The following is a 17734-nucleotide window of genomic DNA, read 5'->3' as shown; positions in this document are numbered from 1 at the left end:
CCCAGAAATAGCCTACAGCTTCCACCGAAACCCAGCAACTTTGGGGGTGATATACAGACAGACCTCCCAACAGCATGTATAAGCAATGCAATTATTTAGGGGGATTTAGGTAATGAGTTTGAGAAGCCTCTTTTTACGCAATAAAGAAAAAAAATACCTCATGGATGCTTTTATGAAGGCAAGCGATGGGGATGGAAGTTTTCCATCAGTAGGATGTCAGCACCTCTCACGCTGTCCTGGGGAAGAGGCTGTTTTCGAAGCCAGGGGTGAGGTGCCACCTGCAGGACCACAGTCCAGGCTCCCACCGCATCCAGGCTGTCCCACAGCTCTCCTCAGAACCAACTCCACTGGCCCTGTTCACATCCCATGGCCAGAGATATCACAGCCATGGTCTTGCAGCTGCCATCTCTGGCCCCCTTGGAGCTTAATTTCATGAGAATTCAGTCAGAACATGCACAAAATAATTAAAAGAAGTTCTCTCATCCTTCTTTCCTCACCCCAAGGGACATTTTAGAGTATATACTATTTACCAGCCACGAAACAGTCTATTACTCAATAGAGACACTTCTTTCCACTTTAAGTAACTCAGCAGATGTTACTGCCTTTTTGCCGTAATCTCGGTGATTTTCCTGCAGTCAGCCTGCTACGCACAGTGCCAGGGGGATCCCCTTTTGCATTCAAGCCTCTCAGGCTGCGGGCAAGCTCTCGGCACAGAAAGAGGTTGGGTGAGCTCATGTTGCACTGTGCTAACAGCAGGTCTCAGGGTGGCAGGTCCGGATTTTTGATGGCTGAGAGGTGTGCCACAGACTGGGAAAGAGGGGGCAGCTCTGATGCCATGAAGGTTTGGGCCACTGGTTTGTCAGCCGGGAAATAATACTAAGAGTTTTCAGCAGAGTACCTGTCTAAATTCAGAGGTAAGTTTGTTGCAGGGGGAGCATGGTGGGTTTGTTTGATGCAGGTACCTGGAGATGTGCAGGACTCCGGGCAGAGTGGGGCTGGATTTCTCTCCTCCTTCTGACTAAGAGGAAAAACTCTCCCTGAGGTGTGAAAGATGAATTGCATCCTGAATCCAGGCTGCTGCTCTGATCAGTGTTCGCCTCCTCAATCCTTTAATGAACAACAAGCACATTAGGGCTTTCACTTACTTACAGAACTGCCATAGCAAGCAGTGCAGCCTCTTCCACTTTTATTTAGAAGTGGGTTTTTCATCCCGTCTCTCAGCTCACTCAAGCTCAGTACAGCCTCAGAGCTTCCCGTTAGCTAAGGACACCATGCAACAGGACAGGAGGGGCACAGACACACGGATCTTTTCACTCCTCAAAAAAACCTACTGGCCACCACAAACCCTTGCCAAGGCATTTCTTGCCTTGCTTACACCTGGAAGGAACATTAACTGCTTTAGTTAAGATAAGCAGAACTTCTGTGTGTCCATCCTGACATGTCCATGGCATAACTGGAAAATAACCATGAATGTGCTTAACTGTGTAGGAAATGTTAGCAGTGTGGCCACAAGCACTTTTTGAGGCACAGATTACACATACTGGTGTGTTAGGGATAATAGAGGATGGTCCAATTGAGACACGATGGAAAATTACTAGTTGAACCAAACCCAGTATACATGACAAGAAAAAGGACCTCAGTACTGTTGCTGCAAAAACTATGTGTGTATCCATGAGAACCTGACCTTCAGAGAAGAAGATAACAAGAAGGGAGTACAACAATGTAGTCAGGTATCAGACAGCCGCTGTTAGCAAAGCTGGATTGTGAGCCTGGTAAGGCTCGCTGCATGCGCTGGGCATGCGTGCAGTGACTCTGGCCCGTACTTTTCCACTCAATCCGGTGCGGGATATAAGGGGGGCTGTCTCTGGCCAGAGATGGGGAGAGAGACACGAGCGCACTTTGCAGATACAGGGGACGCCCTGAAATGCTGTGCCTGCCCCCCCTCCTCTGCCGTACCGATGGAACTCCTCATTATCCTGCTGCTCAGCGATGCTACTACGGTCTATGGGGTTGGTAAGACTCTTAAGTAACTTTTGGGACATCTGGGAACTGCTTAGCAAGGCTTCGCAATAAAGCTGAATTCACTGCTTTTTTTTTCTCTGTAGCAAGGCTTCACCATCAAGCAGAGTTAACCCTTTTTTTTCTTTGTGTGGGCTCTGGTTTGTACATTGGAATCTTTAAAAAGAACCGGTTACAACTGGTCTATTGTTGTAAGTGGTGCAACTGGTATTAGGATTTGGGGGAAAGCACAGGAAAACTATTCTTGGATGGTTTCTGCACCAGGGGTTTCTGTTCTCCTTTACCCTCCTGTCTTCAATGTCTCTTCTCAGACTCCCTCCATTTTTACAAAAGCACTACTTCTATCATCGCTTTCTTCTACAACACCTTTCTCCAGTCCCCACAGGCCTCTCCTGCTTACCCTTCTCTTTTCATTCCTCCATTTAGAGGAGCCAGAAAGGAGCTACAATTTGGACACACTTCAGAGGTATTGTTTTCAGTCGTACAAGTTTCACCTTTATCAGCACTGTGATCATCTCCCAAGCATAGACTGCCGGCAGCCTGAGCTCCAGCCTTTGGTCAGACTTCAGCAAGCTCAGTTACTGAAAGGAAGATTGTCCTGTGACTTAAGAAGCCCAGGATCAATTTTGGGACACAAAATCCCTTTGCAATTCCAGATAGCTCCATTCCCCTCTACGTGATCTCCATCCATTCCTTTAGTCCTTCAGCATATCATACATAAAGCAAGGATAAGGACAATCTTTGCTTTGGAATGATCCGGTGAGATGGCACTTAGACTCCCTATGGAAATGAGAGGTAAACGAGGACCCAAACCTACAGAAGCGCTGTCACCTCTGCGCACACGAGGTGACCTGCTCCCCGTCGAGGCACACAGAGAACTTTGCTGCACCCATTACAGGGCCACATGGAATCCAAGGAGCCTTCAGCACGACGGAACCTCCAGGCAGGATGAAGTGAATTCTGTGTCAATGATGTTAAATTCCTCCAGGAATGATTAGAAATAATTTCTTTCAGACAGACACACACCCCTCTCCCCGTGGTAATGCCAAGATGGATTTCTCCAACTGCAGTCCAACATAATGCGACACTGAGCTTTGCTTTGAGACATCGGTCAAGCCCGGTTAGATGATGCAAAAACCGGTGCTTCCACGTGACTGCTTGGCTAGTAACTACAGCACTTGGGCAAAAAAATATTTACACCGTCTCCATGTGCTTCGCTGGCTGCAATTAAACCACTGACATGAAACACACGTGCCCCGGCACATGGGTAAAACAGCCCCGGTCGCCTTTTCCATTTTAATCTCATTTTTTCCCAGTGTTCGGGTCCTGCCGGGTCACCCGACCGCGCCCCGCGGAGGCCCAGCGCCCCGCCGCACCAACTCCCCTCAGCGGCCGCGCACCGCTGACTTCTGCCCCGTTGCCACGCGTGATGACGCTCCTCTCTCCATTTTTCTCATTGGCTGCTCCAAGGGCGCCTCTCCGCGATTGGTTTGCGAGCGAGCGCGGCGCGGGCTTTGATTGGCGGCCGGGGAGAAGCGGGGAGCGGGATTGGTTGGGAGCGGCGGGGCGGAGCGGGGAGGGGAGGGGGCGCGCGGTGCATGGTGGGGCGGCGGGCGCGCGTGGAGGCTGAGGGGTTCATGGCGGCCATTGGCGTTCACCTGGGCGCTACCTGTGCCTGCGCCGCCGTCTATAAGGTGAGGGGCCGGGGCCGCTTGGGGGCGGTGTGACTGCTCGGGGGGGGTCCTTGGCGGGAGGTGGCGGCGGGCCGCGGTCATCTCTGTTCCCTCACGGGTCTCGCAGCGGGTGGAACTCTGAGGGGACGCCTCTCTCCACAGGATGGTCGCGCCGACGTGGTCGCCAACGACGCCGGGGACAGGGTCACTCCTGCGGTCGTCGCCTTCTCGGAAAGCGAGGAGGTGCGTGTTCCCGTCCGCGGTGGGGGTCGGGAGGGGAGGGGAGTGCTGCCTGGTGCTTACTTTTTTGCGTTGTTTTTTTTTTCTTTATTTTTCATTCAGGTTGTTGGCTTAGCTGCAAAGCAAAGTAGGATAAGAAACGTTTCAAACACTGTAGTGAAAGTAAAGCAGATCCTTGGACGAAGGTAAGGGAGCAGGTGTGAAAGGGAAGGTGAGAAGTTCGGTTTCCCCCGTTAAAGCTGGTCAGTGAAACGCAGTCTCAGCTCTGATGTTGAAGGCATTTTAATCTGGTGTGATAGTAGTTTGGTTAACCTGGCATTGACAGGAGGGTATGGCAGATCTTAAAAATTCTTTATATTGTGAACTTTTTATCCCACATTTCATGCCAGTATAAAAAGTAAAGAGATGCATAGTATTTTATGTCTGAATCTGCGAAAATCAAATTGTGAAATTAAGTAACAAGTTGTGTATGTCCTTTTGATATATACTTGAGTTTCTTAATTAAAATGTCATGAACTTGGATGTTTTCCTGTGACTAAAATCCACTGCAGTCTTATTTGTGTGAAGCTGTGTATTGCTTTTGTTACAATCGTGAAACACGCTGGTAATGCCTGTTGTGATTCTTCAGTTAATGGAGCTGTGAGAATTTGTGCTGTCAGTCACAGTGGTACTAGAACTAAAATTGTTGCTCTAGGTCTAACATCAGAGACACAACAACTTTTTAGTGGTAACCTAGCTATGTGTTACAGCTCTAATTGAAAGGAGCTGACAAGGTGATGTCCGTTTTGAGGTATATTTCAGTACTTCTCAGATGCATAACTTTACATAGTTAGTAGCGAACTAAGGATAGTCATCTTACTGCTGTCACGTTATTTCAGTCAATGCAACAAAAGTGTCCTTAAAATCTTATGATTACTGCAGATAGCAGGTTAAAACAATGTATTGGGTTTTGTTTTCCCTTTTCACTAACTAGTAGGTATTTTTTCTACCATTTGGGGAAAGGGGCTGTTGTTTTTTTTCTCCTGTGTAAATGCATCTGCAGAGTGGAAACAGAAATTTTGGTTGAAGTATAGCTTCATATGCTGTAGTCATTACAAGGAATATATCAGCAAGATTAATTTATGCAATTACCCTTGAGCATATGATTGATTTTGCTCTTTTGGATTTGTCTGGACAGCTCTGGTGACCCACAAGCAGAGAAATATATTGCAGAAAGCAAATGTTCAGTGAGTATGATCTGGGTTTTTTTGTTGTTCTTAGAATAACTGTTATCATTTTATACTGTTATTCTCAGCATTGTTTGCATGACGCCATGTTTGTGTTCTGTAGTGGTCAGCTCTTATTGTATGAGTTCCATTTGCTGCTATATAGAATGTTTCTCTTTATAAAGAGTAGAAAACTTACTATGTTCTGGGATCTGCCATTGTAAGTCCAACAGAAACACTGGATGATTTTTGGTCATTCTCAAAAGGGATGATTCTTAATATATTTGGGTAATAGCATTGCGGTGTTTCTTAGCACTGGTAGAAGATGCTCAGGTTACAGCATTTTGTGATAAAAATGCTTAACCACTTGGTATAATATCAGTATTCAGTTTGGATAATACTGTGCTTGTTGCTAAAACCTTTTTGCAAAACAGGAGAAAAATTATCTGGGAAAACACATTCCTAAAGAAGGAACAAGTTTTTCTGTGGTTTTTGACTGTTCGTATGGACATGCTGATATAAGTAGTTGCTGTTTTTTCTTATGGAATATAAGCAGGCACGTACTTTTGTTTTAAATTATGTTTTTGTACTAAGGAAAACTTCTTAATGTAAAAGGAAAGTCTGGAGTCTTTAAGTCCATATGAATGTCACTGTCATGTCTGTTGGATAATACAAGTGTTTGTGTTATCTTTAATAAGCATCTTGGAAGCACTTATTCTCTTATAGTAGAGTACTGATGCAGAAAGTATTTACACAGTCCAGTGCTTTTTACTATGGACAAAAACTAAATTAAACATTACCCTTTGTTCATAACCAAATTATGTATCTAACAAAGGTACGTTGGGTTTGCTTACAGATAATTGAGAAGAATGGAAAACTTCAATATGAAATAGATAATAAACTTATTAACCCAGAAGATGTGGCAAAACTAATTTTCAGTAAAATGAAAGGTAATAATATGAAAAGGTAATAAATAAGTAAAATCATAAAACATGTTTTAGTTTTTTAAGCTGTCCTCATATTTTTAAGATGTAGTGTCTTGGTTTTTTGCTTTTAATCAACATGTTCTGCCTATGTTTGTAAACAGAAACTGCTCAGTCTGCATTGGGTTCAGATGTAAATGACGTTGTTATCACTGTACCATTTGATTTTGGAGAGAATCAGAAAAATGCCCTTGGGTAAGAGGATTAAGATTTTTCTGTTATTTCACGTGCCTAAAGGAGACCGTCTGGCGGATCAGCAATGGGAATTCTCCTGCTGGACTTGAGCTTGTGACTCTCAGTCACCACATAGGAGTACTATCTGAATTGGGAATATGTGAAAGTGGGAGTTTAAATTCTGGCTTCAGAAACTTCTCATGGAATTCACTGTTGTAACCAAAACGAAATTCTGAATCAATTGAAGTGAGAGGGAGTTTTGGTATCATCAAGGATAGAAGGTCATTTCAGATGTGGATCTTTAGTGTCCCCTTTGAAATGAAAACTGTTTCTCAGCTCTCCTCCATAATTCCCCATCCCTTCGTACAACAATACTTGCCAAACCACGTAGCGTTATGTGACTATTGGAGACTGTTTTGGCAGAGAGCAGATACAGAATACACACCAATATTCTACTTGGAAGTTCTGTTTGGAAAAAGTTCTGCTGTAACAGTTCCTCCATATGAAAGCATAAGTAGACTTAAAGCTGTACATAATTGGCAGCACCTATTTCTACTTTCTGCTATGTAGAAGCCCTTATGTTTAACTGTTGTGAAATACTTAAAGGACACTTAAAGTTGGTCATAAAACATTAGTGAGATGGATAGTTGTGTATGTATGTATAATGAAATGTTCTATTGCTTTGGCATACAAGTTTCAGAATAACCTCAAAGTGGAGGAAATTACTTGTAGGACAGTCCCAGGGTTACTGAATTTTAAAGAAAACGTGTAAAGAAAATGTTGCAAGTGAGGTGCAGTAACTTGATTTGGAAGTAAAAGCAATTTTCCTTGCATGATATCCGGTAAAATAATGTACCAAGAACTTTTAATGCCACTCTTGAAGATGAATTACCAAGTTTGATTGAGGGTGAGGTTTTTCATCTTGTAGTTGAAGGGAATTTTGGTTTTTATGGGGTATGTAGGTTGATAAGTCAGGGTTTTCTTTGACGATGAGCACACAGCAGATCCAACTACCTGAAGATCGCAGTAGTAACTGAACTTCTCGAGACCTTTCTTTTCCAGTTGCTTTGCTTTGTTACTGCCATGCTGTAACCAAGTTCTTAGTTGGTGGTATATGTAGTTCAGATGAAATCTTAATAGTGTGCGTGACTATAGTGAAATCATGAAAGTAAAATGAAATGCTGTTATGCCTTATCACAGGGAAGCAGCTGCAGCTGCTGGATTTAATGTTATGAGATTAATTCATGAACCGTCTGCAGCTCTCCTGGCTTATGGAATTGGCCAAGATTCACCCACTGGGAAAAGGTAAAATCCTAATATTTTACTGCTTAAATTTAAGCTGCTGAACTTAAATCCTGAGAAATCTTAAATGCGGGAATTCCATGTTGCCTTAGCAGTCAATTCAAAATTAATGATTTGATGCTTGTTTTTCTTTTTTCTCTCAATAAAGCCAATAACAAATTAGAAGTTGTAAATCCGTAGTGTTTTAAATCCCTTTGTTCTGTGTTTTATTTTTTTTAGAATTGTCTCTAAATATTTGTCCCCAGATTCTGTTTTAACTCTCTAATGAGCTGATTGGCATGAAGAAAAATGCATCCCTCCTTAAACAGATTTTGGCATAGCTGTTTTTTAATTGTGCGAGCTGGGGTCATTTTGCATATGCTAGAAGAACTAAAGCTGAGTTCTGAGCTCAGTAGGTGCATTGGGTTTCCCTTATGAATATTCATATAATTCACAAGACTTTTGAAATAGCAAAGACTGCTATCAGTACAAACAGCTGTCTTTTTTTCTTCTTGGTTAGTATTTTTTTTTACCCTTATCATGTAATTCTTGCCCATAACTTTGAATGTAATGTTCAATTCTCAGTTGTGTTGTAGGAAAAATGTTGGCTGCTGTAACTGTATAAAATAGACTAACTTTGTCCTTCAGGGAACATTGTCAAGTAGTCAGTGGTACAAAAATGCATTAAATACAAACACCACAAATCAAATTCTCTTGACAAAACTGATTAAAACCTGCCATATGCGATACGGTGGTCATCTTTTTAGAAAGTGTGTCAAAGTAAACATAATTTTAGATGGATTATTAATACTACTTTCTTTTTTGTTTTTAACATGGCAGCAATGTGTTGGTTTATAAACTTGGTGGAACATCACTTTCTATCACAGTCATAGAAGTAAACAGTGGAATATATCGTGTGCTTGCTACAAACACAGATGATAGCATTGGTGGAGTTTGCTTCACAGAAGCTCTGGCACAACACTTAGCTTCTGAATTTCAGAGGTAGGTTTTGAATTCCAAGCATGTTGCCATTAGGACAAGAACTTCATTATCTCATGCTTGCTTTCAAAAAAAAAAAAATCGTGTTAGGCTGTCAGATCTAGCAAACTGTCTCTGAGTCAAATGGCTCAAATAAAGATATTAAAGGAACAATCAGTTGTTGAGGGCCAAGGAGGAAGACTGGGAAATACTTGGTTTAGGGTGGATGTTAACTAAAGCTGGTGTTGAGCTATAAAGGCTCAGCTATGAACTGTTCTGTGTTCTGGGTGATATATGTGACTAACAGGCTTCTTGCATCCTTTCAGTCATAAGCTTTTTGGGGGGGCGGCAAGGAATTCACCTGTGGGGGTTTCATTTGTTTTTCTTGGGGGCATGAAGGACCGTGGCGGGGCTTGGGTCATCAGACTGAAGTCTGTGTGGCATGTCATCCTATGATGAACAAAAATGAGTGAATGCATTACCATTAGCTCTAGTGATCCTGAGGTCAGTTGCATGCTATCACAGAAGGAGACCTCTTAGATGAAACATACTATTTTGTTGGCATGTATAATGTTCAGTGTTCATTTTCTTCTCAATCTGTGGTTAAAATTGATTAACTCACAGGCCTTTTCTTGCTGTTCCTCGCAGTCGCTTACAGGATTTGCTTAACTGAGAAACTGTTCAGAAAGACTTAAATCTGTATGATAAACACTAATGCCTGAGTTATGGGTGCCTCTACACAGCGTTCTTTAGTTGAAATTGAAGTAGACTCTTTTATTCTTTGAGAGTTTTCAGTAGTGTTATTGCAGATAATACTAAAATGTCTACAGGGAAAAAAAAGTTCAATAGCATTAACCTGTTTTTCCTTTCACAAAGTTAACGTTATTGCTCAAATGCCTGCCTTTCTAAACTGGTACCTCTTCTTTTGGTTTTGCATTGTGGTTTTTTTTTTTTTTGAATGTAGGTCTTGTAAACATGATATTAGAGGAAATCCCAGAGCCATGATGAAGTTAATGAACAGCGCTGATATTGCAAAGCACTCGTTATCAACCCTGGGAAGTGCAAACTGTTTCGTAGATTCATTGTATGATGGATTGGATTTTGATTGTAATGTCTCCAGGTAAAGGAAATCTTGAAGCTACTGCTTTTACGTAAATCTAGGCTTGAAATCTTTCTATGTGGTATGTGTATGTTCAATAAGCCTTGATTATTTTTTATGGTGTTAATTTTAGAAACGGAAGATAACAGAACCATCAATATGAAACAAAGCAAGTTGGTCTTCTATGATGCAGTCTGTAGTAGTTGGGGTAGTAACACTAACAATGTTGCCCTAATGGTTAGAAAATAAAGTGCAAAAAGGCACAAGGGGACACCATCTTTGGAGCCTGGTTGTTGACGAAAGTGGAACAGATACTGTCCTTACTCAAGGTGGTTCCCCTCCACCCATTATTGGTTTTGTTGTTGTTTTTTCTTAAAGAAAATAAGAATTTTTGACTCTATCATCTAAATGAGCTCTAGAATGATAGAGTCATGGAAGTTTTGATGTTCCCTCTTTCTGACAGCTCGAGTAGAAGGATGTTTTCTGTTGTCTTGTTTGTGCTCCTGTGTCATACTACAAGTCTTTTCTCTCTTGGGATGATTTCTTATTGAAATATTTAGCTGATTTTGATTATTGCTCTTCCAGTCAGCTCAGTTTTGGATCAGGATGCTAGTCCTGTGGACTACAGTTGCAGAATTTGCTGCATTCATACAGAGTAAAACTTCCTCATCAGGTCTGAAAGAGCCTGAAGAAAGAACCGGTTTGTTTTTCAATTTGCTGAAGTACCTATCCCGTGTGCAAATTGGGACACAGCTTGATTTGCCTCTGAAAATTGAAGAGCCTTATTTCAGTCTTTGTGTCTCCATTTCAAAGATGATGAAGGATTTTTGCTTCTTTTTCCACATATGAGTCAAGACAACAATACTGGTTTTTTTTCTCTAGAGTACACTGAAGAATGAATGTGCATTTATGTAGGTGTTAGTGATGGAATCAATAGCACAGATATCTTCAAAACAACAAAAAAATCATGCCTTTGAGATGAATAATTGGGAAATAAGATTTTTGACTTTTTTTTTTTAAATAAATCACTTAGTAGCAGGTGTAGCTAGAGAAACAAAGTATATTCTAAAAATGATTGTTCTCCCATTTCAGGTATTTGTCTCTAATGGATGAAATGACATTTCTTAAATTTTATTTTTTTTCTTTTAGGGCCAGGTTTGAACTTATCTGTTCTTCACTCTTTAGTAAATGTGTAGAAGCAATTAAAAAGCTTTTGCAGCAAGTTGGGTTTGCGGCAGATGATATTAATAAGGTAATAACAGAAGTCATTTGTCTGTAGTATGCCTTATAACTCCACAGGAAGAATATTTACGGGGCCTGTTTTCTTTGCAGACTGAGATTATTTTGTGATGTGTCTGAGTCTGAGACAAAAATACTTAAAGTACATAGACTCAAGATCTTTAGAACTCCTGTGTTTGCTTTGGTTTTTTTGTTTACTTGAAGTTACGTATAAGGTGGTTTGAGTCAATGTTGTTTTTTTACTGCTGCATCTTGAATAAGTAGTAGAGGATTTGTCTCCATTTGGTGTGTTTGTGTAACTCTTGGTAGACCAGAGGATTATTTTCTTTAAGTTTAGTATATAGATTTTCTTCTGCCTTTGCTGAGCTTTGGATAGGATTTTCTGACACTTCTGAGGAAAGCCTGAGTTTTGGCGTCTTTTTTTCTTAGGAGTTGAACAAATTGCTTAGGGTCTGCTTGGTGCCTGTGTTCCTTCTTGACAGCTTAAAAAACTAAGGAACACATTCAGTGACAAACCGTAGAATGCTTTAATACAAAGATGGTGACTAAAGTAGCAAACGTTAATAGTTTCATTCGAATGTCTTTTTTGCTTTGGTATGAGAGTGTAACTTCATCTCAACCTCTGTGCACCTGCATGTGGCAAATACTGCTGCGTTTATTGTTGACAGAATTGGCACATAAATTCTGCAGCAAAAGTTAGCTGGTGCTTTTAATGATATTTGATGCTATTTCAGACTCTCAATTAGTGTTTGCTGTGTCACATCAGAGTTTCACTGGTAGGATAATGAAGTAGCCCAGGCCATTGTTCAGAGTCTTTTGTTCTCTGGTGGCAGTATTTTTTTGGTGGCCCAATATGCTGTTCTCTCAGGCCTTAATGCTTGAGGGGGGAGACACACTTTAAATGTAAAAATAAACGAACCTAACTTACAACTCTTAAGTTATGTTTTACATGAAAAAAAGTGGGAGTTAGCTTTGCTTCCAGATCTAGTTGATCTCAACGAAGTTGCTGTAAGAGAAATGTTTTAAGGGCTTTTCTTGCACAAGATCATTAAGTGAAGGCTGGATGTCAGTGACAACCCTCAGGATTTGATCCTGGGGCTAATACCATTTAATATCTTTTATTAATAACCTATAGGGGCATGATAGTGAGCAGCACAGGTTACAACATGGGGAAATTTTAAAGAAAAGCATCTGTAGTGTGAGGGTGATCAAACACTGAAACAGGGGCCCACAGAGGGTCCTCCATCCATAGAGATAAGGTCCTGAGCAGCCTGTTGTAACTGGACCTGTTCTGGGCAGGAGGCTGGACTAGGTGACCTCTGGAGATCTCTTCTAACTTGGCGTTATTTTATGATGAATTCCTGAATCCTTAAAATGTTAAAGTAAGCATCAGCTAGATGAAGTAAGAAACGCTTTTTCAAGATACCATTTCAAACTTGCAAGTTATTTCCTTTAATATCAAATATAAAAGCAACAGAAGCCAAGCAAAGATGGCATCATTTTTTCTTTTAATAACTACAGGTGATAAAATATCCCAGAGCAGTTTGCATTTCTGTATTGCAGGTTGTGACCTGTCTGTTTTTATCTGTCGGAAGAAAGATTTGAAATCATTAAGGTGTGTTTTCCAGGTAGTTCTCTGTGGTGGGTCTGCTCGAATCCCGAAGCTACAGCAGCTGATCAAAGACATTTTCCCAACCGTGGAACTGCTGAATTCAATTCCTCCAGATGAAGTTATTCCCATTGGTGCAGCAATAGAGGCGGGAATTCTGCTAGGGAAAGAGAATCCTTTGTTAGAAGAAGAAGCACTCTTTATTGAGTGTTCTGCCAAAGATATACTTCTTAAGGTAAGGCTAAAATGATTTAGCTTAGAAAATTTTACCACTGCAGTGAATATACAGCATTACTTATGCACGATTGATGTTAGAGAAACAGTGTTATTAATTCTACAGATTAGCTGTGGATCAGCAGTAAGTGGTAACTTAGCTTTATACACAAAAAAAATTGACACAAAAAACTGCTCGATTTTTAAGGGGAGATAGATTGTGTCTTTGCTATCTTGTTATAGCTGGACTTTTTCATTTATTTATAGGAATGTCTTTTTTTTTTTACTTGCTTTGATGGTAAATGTGGTAGAGAAGACAAATCTTGGATTTCTTTTCTCTTGGAGTGCTGTTGTAACACAGCTCACTAAAATACTTAGAGAAAGGCATGAACTTTTTTTTTTTTTTTCTTTTTAAAGGGAGTAGATGAGTCAGGGGCTGACAAATTCACAGTGCTATTTCCATCAGGGACGCCATTACCAGCTCGAAGGCAGCACACTCTGCATGCTCCTGGAAACACTTCCTCTGTGTGCCTTGAACTATATGAGTCATTGGGAGAAAGTCCCATGAAAGAAGAAGGGAAATTTGCCCAGGTGAGTACATACACTTTCATATGCGCTACTAACCAGTTGGAAATCAAGTGATCTGAAAAAAAAAAAAAACAAACCCCAAACTTGAAACCAATCCCACCCCTACCAAAACTTCTTGTTAAAAAATTAGAATGATGTGCATCTCTATGGAAACAGCCATTAAGCATTCTTCTAGCAATGTGTTATGAAGCGTCGAAGCACTTTTTAAAGAAATTGAAGTTTCCTTTTGGAATTTCTAAATGCTTGCGAGGTTTGACATTTGTCAGTACTGTAGTAAGCTTACCCGGGATGAGGGATCATAACCGGTTGTTCCAGTAGTACACAGATTTCCGACGTTTTCGAAATAAAACTGCTGGAGGTAATGATGTAGCTGGTGTGTGTACTGTTGATTACTTTTTGAACTTCTAGATAGTTCAGGATCTTGGTATTAAATACGACATTTGATTTTTCACAGTGGTAAGATGTGATGTTTAAATCCTCACCTGATATAAAGATACTACTTGTGAGTCAGCCCATTGAGAGAGCACAGCTTGTTTGAAACAGTGGTGATGTGCTTACTCAGTGCACTTAAAGCACCAGGGAGGGGGCAGATGTGGCTGAAATGGGTGGAATACTTGAGAAAATTGGTATTCTACCTGTGTCCTGCCCAAAGATCTTTAAGGTGATAGGGAAAGGATGCTACCTAATAATTAGAACTGATTCTAAGTAAAGGAACATGCTCAGCTCTCAGTGTAGTCTGTGAGAGTTTTAGGTACTCCAGCTATCTTGGTGGTAGACCCTGAAACAAAACCACTGAAACAGTTGTGCAAATAGCTAAAAACACGTAGGTTTGTCCTACGTATGAGTGAAGTTCACTAGGGTATGCTTTGATTTTGAAGGATTCATATGAGATGCTAAACGGAATGAATTGCACAACTTCACTATTGTGTCACTTCCATTAAACTGCTGTGCAAGTATTTGGAGAACTTGATTATAATTTAATTTTTTTTCATGAACAGATTGTACTCCAGGATTTAGATAAAAAGGAGGATGGCCTACATGACATACTAACCGTTCTCACTATGAAAAGGTACCCAAAGTATTTATTGTTCTGCTGTTTTACTTGCTATGTCACACTTCTGACAAGCAGTCTTTTCTCCTGTTACGGAATGTTTCATTTTTTTTAATTTTGTGCTGAGAAATTTCAGCATTTCATTGCTTACAGCGCTGTGTCCTAGCAGGGGTAAATTCTGTGGGACTGTGGGTTTTATGTAATACCTTCTGGGCTTTCATTGTTTGATTCCTAAAGAAATAAAACTTAGAGTTGTATAGATTTTTAGCAACTTTTGAACTGTTGATCAGTTTAACCATGCTTGAGAGCAGTCAGGATCTCAAATTTCTGGTGGAACGTGTCGGGTAGTTCTGTTGAGTGCCCACACTCTTAAGGAAAGAATGAAGTAGAATGTGTCTCTATTAGTTGCTAAGGAATCCATGAAGGACTTTTCACATGTAGTATTTGTGGTGAAAACCTGTGGCTCTAGCCTTTCAGAGGCATGAGGAATAATGCCACAGGAAATCAGACTTTTTACATAATCACCTGTTTATTATGGGAAAATAGGAAGTATCTTATGGCGGGGTGGGGAACGTGGATGACATGATATTGAACAAATTTCTCTTAGGCCTTAATAGGAGTGGTTGGGCTCATTTGAAATAGTCTAAATAGTTTATAAAGATATCAGAAGGTGGAATTCAAAGTAGTCAAAGCATGTTTATTTTCTGAGGACTCCTGAAGTTCATACTGCTTTTCTAAATAATATGAAGGTTGTCTAGATGTTCCTGAAAAACTGAATCCTTACTTGCTGTTTGAGTTCAAAAGACTTGGTTTTCTTCTGTTAACTATCAGGTGTATTAATGCTCTATTAACAGACTTCACCTAAAATACCTTGTTAGTCATAGAGACTTGCACTTTGCATTGATAAGCGAAACATCTTAGGGATTATATATACAACTGTATAGTGCAGAAAACCTGCAGTATTTTTAAAGGGGGGTTTAGTAGCACTTATAGTGAAATTTCCCTAATCTTTTTTCATCTAACGTATCTCTTTCTGTCTAAATATCACATGTGACTGTTGTATGTCTAGATAAAGTGAGATTCAATATTGTCTCTGATTCTTGAATTTTGAAAATTAAGGTTTTCCTCTTTGAAGGAGATTCTTGGTATTTAAAGACTACTTCTGCTTTTTTAAAAGTCAAGCTCTGATGGTTTGAGAAGATGTGCTTATCTGTTGGTTGCTGTTAATCAGAGTTGAAGATGAATATTTTGAATAATATTACTGCATGCTCAACTTACAAACCTGTACTAAATAAACTTAGAATATTTAAACATGTTCCTGAATCTTTTCCACCATATGTAGAGAAGATAAATGCTTTCATGGAGAGCAAGAAGTGCATATCTAAATACTCAAACTAAACTTAATTTCATAAATTTCATCTATGTTGAAGCATCTTCTTCCCTGGATATTTTGATGTTCATCTTTCTTCCTTTCGTCTGCATAAAGGCTGTTGTTTATTCTCTCTGGAACATGCAGTAACATACTAAGTGTTGTGTTGAGATAATCCTTAACATACCTTTCTCTTTTATTTAGGGATGGGTCCTTGCACGTTACCTGCACAGATCAAGACACTGGAAAGTGCGAAATCATCACTGTTGAAGTGGCGTCATAATCTCTTTTGAAAGGCAACATTTTTCCAAGTTGATTTTTGTCTCTTGTTGGCTTTTCTGCCGAACTGGTGACTCTCTCTGAGACATCTTAAATGATTCTTAGAGGACCGTAATACACTGAAGGAAAACATTAATTTGCCACCAAGTCTGGAGTGGAAAGCATGGTGCAAAATATTAGTCAAGGCACCCAGACAGCAGAGCATTGAATTATCAGCACCTGTTTAAAAAATGCAAGGGGCAAATCCTCATGCCTGTGGTTCAGCAACAAGCATATTACATAGTTTAAAGGCTTTTCCTTGGACTAATCAGGTCCTATGCCCATTCCCTGAGTGTATCTGTGGCTACAACAAGAAAGCATTGAACCAGCAAGAGCCAGAATGGTGAAAATCCACTCTCTGATAACCGTACCAAATTGTACTGAAATCCTGTGTGGTCCTGATGTTGCCTGAAGCCATGGAGGTGATGCCCATTTGCGCTGGCCTCTTGAGTGGGATTATTTTTTTTTCTGGAGTTACTGTAAGATAGTTTTGTGGTGTTACCTGAAAAATGTGTGTAAGGGTTATGTGTACTTATTTATGTGTTATTAATAAAATACATTTTTTATGCAGATCCTGGTATCCTGCATTCTGTGGGGCACTGTTCTAATCTGTACGTCATCATATATTTGTTCGGATATAAGCTGGCACCTTTTTTTGGTTTTACATAGGGAGTAATAAGAAGGAGACACAGCAGGCAAGTGTAGTGAGAAGTTTTGAGGGTCTCGGCCTCAAATCAAGGTGCAGTTTAGGGGCAACAGTTTACCCTGAGGGACAGATATTATCTTATAAAACAAAGTTACATGGTAAAGCCTCAAAATTAGAGACAGAAACTAGAGCAAGGGCTGCCTGTCTGGATTTGAAGAGGCCTGCTTTCAGTTACCTGCTTTTTTTTTAACAGCTTCCTAAGTTGTCTTGTATTTACAGAGTGTGTATTTCAATATTTTTCCCTACCTCACAAAAGCAAGATACTGCATAGCATAGATATAAGTGCTACTGCATTCCAAGCAAATGTCTGCATTGTGTGGTTTACCAGCCTAGACCTGGGGTTTGAACTTGTGAGTCTTCCTCAGGTGGCCAAAGTGCTGGGGACATTCTGCCTCCCTTACTGCTGGGTCTTTGATCACTGGAAAGTAAGTAAACAGTTCATCAGTTCCTGTGTAAAAAGTCTTCTAAAAAAGTGTCTTGGAAAACCTAAAGTCTGGTTCTGTGAGGGCAGTGCAGTACTTACAGCCCTTCTAAGTACAGGTAAAGAAACATTTAAGCACTAACAAGTGGCCAGACATCTCTAAGGGATGTTTTGTTGTGTGTAATAGAACCATAGGATGGTTTGGGCTGGAAGGGACCTTAAAGATCATTTAGGTCCAACCCCCTGCCATGGGCAGGGACACTTCCCACTAGACCAGGCTGCTCCAAGCCACATCCAGCCTGGCCTTGAACACCTCCAGGGATGGGGCAGCCACAGGTTCTCTGGGCAACCTGTGCCAGTGCCCCACCACCCTTTCACATAGTGAAAAATTTCTTCCTTATGTCCAATCTAAATCTCCCCTCTTTCAGTTTAAAACCTCCCTGATCAAGAGTCCCTCCTCATCTCTCCTGTAGCCCCTTTAGGTACTGGAAGGGGCTCTAAGGTCTTCCCAGAGCCTTCTCTTCTCCAGGCTGAACAACCCCAACTCTCAGCCTGTCCTCACAGCAGA

The 17734-nt window shown here is 40.7% G+C and overlaps 1 protein-coding gene across 2 annotated transcripts; it reads left to right on the top strand.

Annotated features, from left to right (window-relative positions):
- Positions 1-3617: 3617 nt before the first annotated feature.
- On the top strand, positions 3618-16609 carry HSPA14 (heat shock protein family A (Hsp70) member 14). Of its 2 annotated transcripts, none has more exons than XR_008465360.1 (14): positions 3618-3713; positions 3855-3935; positions 4035-4117; positions 5110-5158; positions 5994-6087; positions 6225-6315; positions 7495-7599; positions 8416-8577; positions 9518-9673; positions 10802-10904; positions 12520-12735; positions 13180-13304; positions 14300-14370; positions 15926-15990. XR_008465360.1 is itself a non-coding variant. In XM_054194945.1 (14 exons), the coding sequence occupies exons 1-14, from the start codon at positions 3618-3620 to the stop codon at positions 16002-16004; spliced, it is 1560 nt and encodes a 519-aa protein (XP_054050920.1). In that variant the 3' UTR covers positions 16005-16609. The 2 variants fall into 2 exon arrangements, 1 of the variants encoding a protein (XP_054050920.1); XM_054194945.1 differs by having other exon boundaries at positions 13131-13304; positions 15926-16609.
- The last annotated feature ends 1125 nt before the right edge of the window (positions 16610-17734 follow it).

Source organism: Rissa tridactyla, chromosome 1 (genome assembly GCF_028500815.1).
Source record: "Rissa tridactyla isolate bRisTri1 chromosome 1, bRisTri1.patW.cur.20221130, whole genome shotgun sequence".
NCBI classification, from domain to species: Eukaryota; Metazoa; Chordata; class Aves; order Charadriiformes; family Laridae; genus Rissa; species Rissa tridactyla.
Note: the sequence above shows the minus strand (reverse complement) of the source record. Positions and strands in the feature narration are given on the sequence as shown.

Coding starts and splice junctions, on each gene's coding strand:
- HSPA14 (XM_054194945.1), top strand. CDS start 3,618: ATGGTGGGGCGGCGGGCGCGCGTGGAGGCTGAGGGGTTCATGGCGGCC. Junction 3,714..3,854: donor CCTGCGCCGCCGTCTATAAG/GTGAGGGGCCGG, acceptor CTCTCTCCACAG/GATGGTCGCGCCGACGTGGT. Junction 6,316..7,494: donor AATCAGAAAAATGCCCTTGG/GTAAGAGGATTA, acceptor GCCTTATCACAG/GGAAGCAGCTGCAGCTGCTG.